Source organism: Seriola lalandi, unplaced genomic scaffold, assembly GCF_002814215.2.
Source record: "Seriola lalandi dorsalis isolate HSWRI2012SDOR001 ecotype SW California unplaced genomic scaffold, Sedor1 jcf7180002054330, whole genome shotgun sequence".
Lineage (NCBI taxonomy): Eukaryota > Metazoa > Chordata > Actinopteri > Carangiformes > Carangidae > Seriola > Seriola lalandi.
The window spans coordinates 773,989-785,016 of record NW_019524883.1 but is presented as its reverse complement, the minus strand read 5'-3'; the positions used below and the strand labels follow the sequence as shown (position 1 = coordinate 785,016).

At 41.0% G+C, this 11,028-nt stretch overlaps 3 protein-coding genes across 3 annotated transcripts; all 3 read left to right on the top strand.

Annotated features, from left to right (window-relative positions):
* Positions 1-760: 760 nt before the first annotated feature.
* Positions 761-2,676, top strand: LOC147819081 (uncharacterized). Its single transcript, XM_087174222.1, has 6 exons — positions 761-981; positions 1,080-1,190; positions 1,392-1,448; positions 1,532-1,702; positions 1,812-1,931; positions 2,173-2,676. The coding sequence occupies exons 1-6, from the start codon at positions 880-882 to the stop codon at positions 2,194-2,196; spliced, it is 585 nt and encodes a 194-aa protein (XP_087030348.1). The 5' UTR covers positions 761-879; the 3' UTR covers positions 2,197-2,676.
* Positions 2,677-3,663: 987 nt separating this feature from the next.
* Positions 3,664-6,579, top strand: LOC147819080 (uncharacterized). The gene is made up of 3 exons (XM_087174212.1): positions 3,664-3,804; positions 4,158-4,306; positions 4,965-6,579. The coding sequence occupies exons 1-3, from the start codon at positions 3,664-3,666 to the stop codon at positions 6,577-6,579; spliced, it is 1,905 nt and encodes a 634-aa protein (XP_087030338.1).
* A 966-nt stretch (positions 6,580-7,545) lies between these two features.
* On the top strand, positions 7,546-10,707 carry LOC147819079 (uncharacterized). The gene is made up of 7 exons (XM_087174221.1): positions 7,546-7,579; positions 8,561-8,716; positions 8,826-8,936; positions 9,148-9,204; positions 9,302-9,466; positions 9,896-10,012; positions 10,266-10,707. The coding sequence occupies exons 2-7, from the start codon at positions 8,570-8,572 to the stop codon at positions 10,332-10,334; spliced, it is 666 nt and encodes a 221-aa protein (XP_087030347.1). The 5' UTR covers positions 7,546-7,579; positions 8,561-8,569; the 3' UTR covers positions 10,335-10,707.
* Positions 10,708-11,028: the final 321 nt, after the last annotated feature.

Genomic DNA, 11,028 nt, shown 5'->3' with positions numbered 1-11,028 from the left:
ACACACACACACACACACACACAAACAGGCAAAATATGAGCGACTGAAGAGCTTCAACCTCAAGTGAAAAGCATCATAATTCAAGAGGACAGACTTGGGTAGGGAGAGACACATTCCCAACACTGAACCAGAAGTACATTCTCCATTTTATTTTTCGTGTGTGTGTGTGTGTGTGTGTGTGTGTGTGTGTGTGTGTGTGTGTGTGTGTGTGTGTGTGTGTGTGGGACTGAAGGGTTCTGACAGTGAGAACATGTTTCCGCGTCTGTGTCGGATGCTGAAGGATCTTTGCTGCGGTCCGGAGTGCTGCTTGTACCGGGAGCCGATGCAGACTAGTGTCACCTTCTCAGTAACTCTTATTTTTCAAATATAAAAGTAAAACACACGTTTACTTTGGAAGCTAAAGACTCTGCAGCATATTTTAGACTGACTAAATAAACAACTTCAAGTAAGGAACAATAAGTATAATCTTGCTGCTTCATGGTAAAACCATGGCTGTGATACATCCGTATATTTGGCTTTGATAGAGTTGTTGATCGATACCAGTGACTGTTTACTTTGGCAGGTGCTGGGACTTTAAGACATTCATACACTAACCCATTCTCCTCTACAAACACCCACCACACACACACACACACACACACACACACACACACACACACACACACACACAAACAGGCAAAATATGAGCGACTGAAGAGCTTCAACCTCAAGTGAAAAGCACCATAATTCAAGAGGACAGACTTGGGTAGGGAGAGACACATTCCCAACACTGAACCAGAAGTACATTCTCCATTTTATTTGTCGTGTGTGTGTGTGTGTGTGTGTGTGTGTGTGTGTGTGTGTGTGTGTGTGGGACAGAAGGGTTCTGACAGTGAGAGCATGTTTCCACGTCTGTGTCGGATGCTGAAGGATCTTTGCTGCGGTCCGGAGTGCTGCTTGTACCGGGAGCCGATGCAGACTAGTGTCACCACAGCTCTTGGGGTGAGAAATTTAAACAAATGTATTTATATAGAGCAGATAGTGGGTTGAAGATGTTCAGTATGAGACAATGGGATTTCATTGCTGTGAGTCTCTTACAGACGATACAGATCATGGTGGGCCTGTTCAACATTGGGCTGGGGCCGGGACGAACCAGCACACATCCTGGAGATTTGACCGGCATGGGAGCTGCTTACTGGCTGGGTGCTGTGGTAAATTACCATGACAGCATATTATTGTTATGTCTCATGTTTATTAGCTGTGTTATTTTACATATATATATCAGTTGCCAAGACCAGAGAGCAAAACTAGTTTGTAATAACTCTTCCTGGTAACTGCTAAGTAGTAATAGTTTAGTTAATAGTTTCTGCTTGACTGTCACTGATATAAAGTGTGTGTTAATCTCTCATCAGTTCATCATAAGTGGAATCTTTTCCATCTTGGCTGGACAGTTCCCTTCTTCATGTTTGGTAAGTAAAACCCTTTGAACTCCACTGACTAATTAAAGGAAATATGCGACTGAACTTTGAAGATCAGGACTCTTTCCTCTCAGGTGGGCTTCACTGTGTTCATGAACATTGCTGCAGCAATCTTTGCCATCACTGGCATTGTGCTGTACGCCATAGACCTGGGAGACGCCTCTCTCCTCTGGATGTGTGATCAGAGCGCCAAGAGTGATGATCATTCTGGTGACAACTGCAGAAACGTGGCGCTCTTTGCCCAGGTAAGCACATCTCTGAAATTAAACTTGAAACACAACCATACAGTGAAAATCAGTTGAGATATTTTTGAATAAAATTGAATTTAAAATGTTTAAATTTGTCCCCCTTCAGAGGTTATTAAGATCCATGGATATCACACTGATCGCCGTCGCTCTCCTTCAGCTGTGTTCCAATATTCGCTTTGCTATTCTGGGCATCACGGCTTTGACCAGTGAGATGAGGATGGAAGAGGTATGAAGAAAGAGGACAACACACACACGACTGCACAGTCAGAAAACAGCTGGGTGGTTCATTCAGAATATTCATAGTATGAGCAGTAGTAGCAATAGTTATTGGAACAGGGGTAAGAGTAGTAGCAGCTGCGTTTCTGGGGGAGCGTTTACTATTTGTAATGTTTGCACAATGTTAGTGAGATGTGAACACATGGAGAATTCTCTGCTTCATCCTTTCTTCCCACTTTGTTCTGTGCCAGCAGGGGGACAAACACTTCTCCTGACCAGTCCTGGTGCTTAAAACCATTTGAGCTGGACACCTGAATGCATGACTATGAATAGACAGCAAGACATTACCAATTATACTGCTCGTGCTTTTTAAGACCTGTGATGTAAAAGTACACTTTTTTACATCATTTTCTTTCTTTTTTTCCCAGTGTAAACACACCAAATGTGCGATTGGGACACAGCTAATGATTCTTAATGTTTAGATTTAATACAATACCAAATAATCTTTCAATGAAAACGTTTGTTAAGATTACACTGGCTAACATGACAATAATACACAGTTTGCTATTTTCAGATTTCCAGTTAAACTGACTAATATCATAAAGTTGAAAATGTTTCTTATGCTGATTTTGTTATTTCCTAATATTACTTTGTAAACTATTGTGCAGACTGTTGCCATTTTCAGCAAATCTGTATTACCACAAATGTATATTTTAAAAGTATTGTATAAAAGATTAAAAATATGTGAAAATACAGTGTTTGATTTTCCCCATTTTACAAGATGTCTGTTTAAAATGAGCTGCAGGAAGCGGCTCAGAGTTTCATATGAGGGTGACATGAAGGCGTCTCATTTTTGATCAGATCTATTGTCTGATGTTGGGGACATTTTCCCGACACAGCATGGATGCAGGTTGGTGACAGCAGCTGTGTGTTGATGATTAGACTGAGTGAGGACAGAAGAAGTGAGACGACTTCCTCTCTGTCTCTAAGTCTGATTCTCTGCAGAGTCTGTTAAACCTGTGCTCAGTGTGCTGCTGCTGTCATCCCCTCACCGGGAGCAGAAATACAAAGATGTCTGTGTGTTTATATTTAATGTTTCTGCGTCATGATGGAAACCTGAGATGAAAATCTGAATGTGTGTGAGTGCAAATACACATACATTATTTTGTCATCAGTCATCTGCCTTGTATCTGACAATCATGCTGTATATGGGCCAGATATACTGGGCAAGAAGAAAACAAGCATTATTTTGCTATTTGGGACTTCTCCTGTACATATTATATTGATATTGAAAATACAAATATTTAAAATAAAATAGATATTGTTCTTGAGGGGAGGGGGTGTCTTACCTCAGTTCACCTCATAACTGCACTTCAGTACAGTAACTACATTAGAGGCCTGCTGGAGGAAGTGTACTCAGTTACTTTGCAGCTCTGGAGAAAATGAACAGAACTCAGTTTGTTATTGTTTACTCAGCAGACACGTGACTGAACACGTGATACAGAATGTAGAACGTACAGAGTGTATTCTAGAACCGAACCACGTTCCGCTGGAACTGGATCTTTAATGCGTCATAAACGCCAAATATTTGGAAGTCCGCAGAATGTGTGAACCTATGACCAGTGAGACTCAGTATGTCAGTGTGAGAGACAGAAGACACCAGTTACACAAACCACTTCAATTTCTCAAATTATTAGTTAAGAGTTTTGAGTTTTGAGTTTTTCAGTGAAAAGAAAAAGATTATGGAAATCAACCAGGATATGAGCACCGACCCAGTTCTGACTGACCGGGAGAAGGTGGACCTGGACGCCGTCCTTCTCCAGGTCTTCATCAGCACCCTGGGGGACAAGTGGCAGATTGTCCAGGACAGGATGGTGGATCCGGTAAGCCCCTGAGGGTCAGCCCCTCTTCCTCTTCATTGCTTACTCTCTTCATCTTCTCACGCGTAGATGAACAGCTGTTTAACAAATTAATCAATTATCAGACTGATCAATAACAATAACAATGACACAACAGCTCTAAATAAGCTCCAAATAAACTAACAGTAAAATGCTGCTCACACACTAACATAGGACTAATTAAACATAATGTTATATTTACATTATCTCAGCAGAAATCAACTCACTGCTCTGAGTACTGTTACTGTTACTTTTGATATGTTAACCACATTTTCCTGATGATACTTGTTGCAAAGGTGAATGTAAAACTTCTCTTTTCCCGTGTCTTCCTCCGGCAGATATCTCAGATTCACATGGCTCAGGTGTCTGGGAGGATCATCAAGGTGGTGTCCCAGCTGGTCGCCACGGCTCTCCAGCTGTGGCCCAACGACGACTCCAGAGCCTCAGACTCTGAGAGCAAGAAGGAGCTTCAGAGCAACAGCAGCAGGTAAGACACACCAACACCTCATTGCACCTTACTGAGATCTGGGCTGTGATTGGCTACTGTCAGATCTCCACTGCGTAACACCAGGGTGTCTGCAGCATTGCATCCAGTCTAAAAAGATGTTAAAAAGTCATTTTACACACAAAGGCATGGGCGCAGGTTTCACTTGAACATTGGGTGGTACACATTAAGAGGGGAAACGTTAAGCTTCAGTTAATGGTGGAAACATCTTTATCATGTAAAGGAAAAATTCAGGCATCAGGTAATTCAGGGGAGTCGAACAGATTTGAAATATCAGCAGGTATAAAATTAATAAGTGTCATGGATCTAATAAATATTTGACAAAACAATGTATGTCCATTTGTAGTGACTGTAGAACAGTAGCTTTTGACTGCATCACATGATCTTCCTCAGCAGATCTGATGAGCACTTGATGAGGTTTCAGGCTTTCAGTCTCAGCTTTGATAACCCAAAACAATGGATTGAATCCTACGATAACTCGGCAAACATCTTTCTTTTGAGGAAGATCATGTGGTATGATCAAAAGCCCCATAAAAGCTACTGCATTGACTTTGTAGATGACATGTTTTTGTCAGCTGCTGCTCCCAAAATGAAGAGTGAACTTTCAATCTAAATCTCTCTTTGTTTTCTTTCTCTGTAGTTCATCTGCTGTGACTGCAAGGCCCGCGCATCTCCAGAAATACTTCGAAATCACCGAAGACACACTGGTCCAATCACTGGGCAGCCTCGCCTCCCAGCCGTCAGTGAGGAGCATGCTGGGAAATGTAGTGAAGCAGCTCAACCAGGGTCTGCGTGTGCTGTCTGCTGAGAGCCAGGACAGTACAGAGACTGAAGGGTCAGAGGTCAAGTCTGCTGCCATGAAGGTATTGGCATTGGCATGTGAGACTCTGACTGAAGTAACAGACAACACAACACATCAGGACGTACACGCCATCTTGGATACAGCGACTAGGGAGGTGATGTTCGCCGTCGCTGACAGCATGAGCAGCTGTCAGTACAAAGAAAGGACATCTGCAAGAATCCTGAGAGACCTCGCCTCCAAAGCAACCGAGCGACGCTCAGAGTCTACAGAGTTGCAGTCCTGCCTCCATTGGCTGAGCTCTGGCGGCCAGCCTGAGTCGTCTGCACAATCTGATGTACATATGAAGTCTTACCCATTACGTGTGTCCTCAAAGAAGGTCAGCAGAGACCTGGCAGAGTTTCGTAGCTCCTGTCTTCAGGTACTGAAGGGTCCTCTGGCTAAGTTGTTAGCCCTGTTCTCCCCACGGAGCTTCAGCCTGATGATGGGTCCACACAGACCACACCTGCCCACCTTGGAGTTTGTTGCATCTGACATTTTGGACATAATAGTCAACGGTGTTAAGGACATATGCCAGAAGAAGAAACCAAGAAAGTTAATCAACAAGAAGACAAAAGTAACGGAGGAGCGAGTGAACTCCACAGCGACTCAGGTGAAAATTGCTCTGCAGGAAAAACTGCGAGAGTTTCTCACCTGCCACAGAGAAGCTGTGGAGGAAGGAAAGAAAGACCAAATGTCCAACCAGAGAGAAAAGACAGAACATGAGGACACCCAGCGGGAATGGGTATCCGGCATCAATGCTATTAGAGGTGCTGTCACCACTCTGCTGCATCAGGTCTACATCTACAGCGACGAAAGGGACAAATCGATTTTGATCAAACTGGAGGATCTGATCAGGGAAGAAAAACTGTGCGGCTTCTTTGTGCTGCTGACAGATTTTCTGAGTCCTCTGTCGTCCAGTTTTGTCAGTCCAGCTGACATGGTTCCTTTGTTCTGTGAAGAAGCTGTAAAACATCTGCTCAGGCTGTTTGTTTTCCCTCCTCTCTCCTGGGGGATGGGTCTGGTCCTACGGGTGCAGAGCAGCCATGAAGCCGCCGTCAGGTTCAAGGAGTCGGTCCAGCTGTACGACGACATCATCAGCAAGTATACTCAGCTGATGTCCTACCAGGTGATGAACAGGCTCGCCAAGTTGCTGGAGGAGGACAACAGTGAACCACAGCAGAGGGAGAAAAGAAAGAACATTGTGCATTTCTTCCAGAAGCTTCCAAGAAAGATCCAGAACAATTGGAGGGCACCGACAAACAGGATGGACGCGCTCTCTGGTCCATCTGTGGACGAGGCCACTGCAGAGGATGCTGAGGATGAGGAGGGAGGAGAGGAGGCCTCTGAGCTGAGGAGGAGGATTGTCAACGTTTTCCAGGATCTTCAGGATTGTGCACACTTTCTTTGGGTATGAGCCGAGGCCACAGCAGACTCAGCCGTGGCCTCGACTGCCTGTACTTGTCTCTGTAGTTCACTTGGGAGGAGTGGACTACGAGACCTTTAACTTCAAGTTCATGAGCTTCACTTGGGAGGAGTGGACTTCAAGAACTTGACAAACCCAAAGAACGTGAAGAACCTAAAAACACTTGGACATGAGCAATATCCACATTTTGACCGGAGAGGAGCAGCAGTGTGAAAGAGGAGCCAAAGAAGCAAAGAAACCATCGACTACCAACTGGAAGTGAAGAAGAGAGGAAGGAACATTGCAGAGTCATGTTAGAGTTATGTTGCTCTGACATACACTGCAACATAAATGTGAAATAACATCGTTGCAAGTATTTCTGTTATGTTAAAACATTGTTGTCATGTTCAACTGTGCATTTGCAGAACTATAAAACAACCCTACTAATGCACTGATTTACTTGTGTTGAATAAAAAGCTTGCATGTTACAAAGCCTGTAGAAATGGACATAAAAACACCAGTTCAGTAGTTGTAAACACAACCTACGTTTAAAATGACACATTTAATGAAAGGAATAAGGCCGTGGTGCTCTGGACAGTTTCCCAGGAGTGTAAGGAAGATATTACATTTTCAAAATAAAAGACAGATTAATCTGCTTCAAAGTAACGAGTACGTCATAGAAAAGGTACAATATTTTTCTTTTAAGTGTAGTGATATAAAGGCAGAAGTTTCTCAAAAAGTAATACTCAAGTAAAGTGGTTACAGATACTCCAAAAATGTATTTATGTACAGTACTCAACTAAATGTACTACGTTACTGTGCACTCCTGCAAATTATTTAATTTTATTTATTTATTTATTTTGCTTTTGTGGAAAATAAATTTAAATAGATTTTTGGAATTCACGCTTTTAATTTGAAGAAATCAAACGGGCGACAGGAAGTATCAGGTGTATTGCTGCAGCCTGAATCTGAACTCACTCAGTGTCGGAGGAACTGGAGTGTGTGATAACCGGTAAGTTCTCTGCGCAAAAACACATCGTCATTCATGATAATGTGAACTTTGATGAGACAAGCGGTTTATTAAGATCTAATATTGGTGATATCGGATAGAGAGAGAGAGAGAGAGAGTTATAGGAGAACAATCATCTTTTTTTATTTATATTTTAATTTATTGATTTATTTTATTTTAGTTATTTAGTTTGTTGTTTGAGCCTCAAGATCACATTATGAAACTTTATTCCAAATTTAATGTGAAAACTTTTATGACTGCACATACTTTTGTATGTCAGCTTTAGGATCAACGGTTGATGTTACATATTTACATATTTAAGGAAGTGCAGCTGCTGTAGGGAAAGTCCTCACTTCCAACAGGAAAACCTAGACGTCAATTCCAAATTTGCTTAACTCTTATTTGTTTAATGGTCAGGTTCATACTGGCTGTGCTGAAATCACGGGTGTCAAATACCTCAGATAACTGTGTCCACGATTTTACCTGTTTTCACAACCTGCAAGCTCATAGGCATTTTCTACAGCACCAGTAGGCTACATACAGTTTGAGTGGTTGCAGCTTGAGTTTTAGTTCAGTTGCTAGTTAGAAATCTAGTCATTTATGTCTTAACTACTTATTTTCTAAGATTTTTTTATTTTTTACTTAAAATGGCATACAGTGCAGGGAGAGGCCAAAAGCCCAGTGGGATATTTAAAGCCTCCACTTAAGGAATGTTTAAATATCACAAAATTATTTTAAAAAAAATTACAAAATGAACATACAAGAAAATAACGTGACTACATAAAATTGATTAGAAACTAATAGATTCAAAATGTATATGTATATAATACAATTAACAGCATTAATAACAATATCATCAAAATAAGATCAGAAAATGTGAGAATGTGATGTGTATGAGTTTAGCTCCATGAGCAATAGAAATAATTCATGTCCTAATCTAATCTATCCACTCACCTGTCCAAAAATCTCCACTTCATGTCACAGGTGTGAGAGATGTCTGTCACTGTCGTCACTGTGGCGTCTGACAGTAAGAGCCTGTTTCCTCCCCTGTGCCAAATCCTGAAGCATCTGTGCTCCAGTCCACTGTGCTGCTCCGAGGACAAAGGGCTGATGCAGACCGATGTAACTGCAGCTCTCGGGGTGAGAAAAAATGAAAATATATTCATTCATAAGCTTTATTAAGTGATGGTGTTAAGATTTTAGGTTGAAGTGTAAGACGATGAGATTTAATTGTTGTTGTCTCTTACAGACGATACAGATCATGGTGGGCCTGTTCCACATCGGACTGGAACCAGGACGAACACCCACACATCCTGAAGATTTGACTGATATGGGAGCTGCTTACTGGCTGGGTGCTGTGGTAAATTAATAGCTAATATTACTGGACACATTTACCAAAAATGCAATGAGGATTTTTCAGCAGGGGGATGGTGACACTATAGCATGTCATTGCTTCATTAGAAATAATTCATGGCAATATGATATAGTTTTATGAAAACTATGCTATGTCTTTTTTATAATTGAATTGAATTGCTTTAACTTCACTGAGCTGTCTGCCGTTCTCTCTCCAGTACATTGCAGTTGGGATCATGTCTGTTCTTGCCGGCCAGTGCCCCTCCCTGTGCTTGGTAAGTAGAAGGTGGGGGGGGGGGCTGTCTAAAGAAAAAAGTGTTTTCTGCCTCATGTGACAGACATCCTGAAATACTTCTTGAACTAATATTTCAGGTGGGCTTCGCTGTGTTCCTGAACATAGTTGGATCTGTCATAGCCTTTATTGGCATTGTGCTGTATGCGATAGACCTGGGAGAAGCCTCTGTCATCTGGATGTGTGATGACACATGGAATAGCCACTCTCCAGACAAGTGCAGATATATGGCTTCCTTTGCCCAGGTAAGTTTTCCTTTAAAGGATAAAGCTGGTTTTATTCTATATTTGTTGGGAACTATGATTAGTTGTGGATTAATACACATTTTGTGAGTATTTATGGGAGCAGGTATGTGTATGTGGAATCGACTTGAAATACTACAGTGTGTGTATTCGTGGAATGAAGAAACATGGCACCCAGTCTGTTACATATAAAATATATATAAATATATACTTTTATATATAAATATATTGAATGTGAAAATACAATCATACAGTATACAGCAGTACAGTCTTGACAGTGTAATTTGAATATGACATATTAACAGTGCAAAAATATAATTTGTTTATACTAACTAAAAAGTTAATACTTAAATTTGAAAGTGTGGTTATAGTTTAAATCCTCTTTGAATCAAATTGAACTCTTTGTTTCTTGTTCTACTTCTCGTCTATCAGAAGTTGTTGACAGGTATGGACATTACTTTGATCGTCCTGGCTGCGCTCCAGATGTGCGTCTGCATTAGCTTTACTGTTCTGGGCGTCAAGGCTTTAGTCAACAGGAAGAAGGAAGAGGTATGAACCAAGAAACACACAGAATCATAATCCAAATAAAATAAGCTGCTGGAAGACCAACATCACTGTGGTTAGAGATAGTTGTAGGTGTACAGTGGAAGAAACAGCTGGAGTCATGATTGTACAACATGAGAAATACAAATTAAGGGATAAAGACAAAAATGAGTAAGATGGATAAATTCGGTAAAAACTGTAAAACTCAACTTTGTCATGTTATGACTTTATTAAAGTTGACTTTGCTCTGTGTCGGCAGGGTGGCAGAGATGGTGACATTTACCAGCCAAAGCTGAAGGAAGTCCTCATGACCAGTCCTGGTGCTTAATCTAGACAGATGGATGCATGAGTATGAATATGCAACATATCATTTTTAATCCTTTTTTCAATAATAAATCATCTTGATTTAATCAAATGATTGATTTCATAAAGACACTGTTTTATGCTGAATTGGAAATGTTTTAAAATGTTTTTTTTTCCTGTCATCTTGTGGATGATGTTTTAAAGTAAATGTTCTTGAATAAAGAATTAAAAATAGTGAAAGCTGTGAGAAGACAGTGTTTTTGAGCTTTTAATAATTTTTTCAAGCATGAAATTCTATTAATAATCATGTTAATGGTAGAGACGGCCTCTCCTCAGTCATTGTCTGTGTAATGTGGATGACTGGCTCTTGTCTGAAAGCAATAAAGATCTATAGAAAATTTTGTGTCAGCTGGTCTTTCAGCACCAACTCTCATCTGCATCGTAAGAACTGATCTGATTTTCAGTTTCTACGACTGATGCCTCTTTAACCCGATCGACACATCTGCTTCTATAGGATGCATCTCATTTTATTTTCACGCCCTCAGCCTGTGATGACACTGTTTGCCACTAGGTGGTGTTCATTCTCCATAATTCACACATGTCCCTGTACATGACATTACCTGCTGAACGGTGTTTTTCCTTATTTTACAATGTACAATTTTTTTAAAAGATATCTGCAGTTGAAAAAACATGTTCACCAACATCCCCAAGCTTGTATA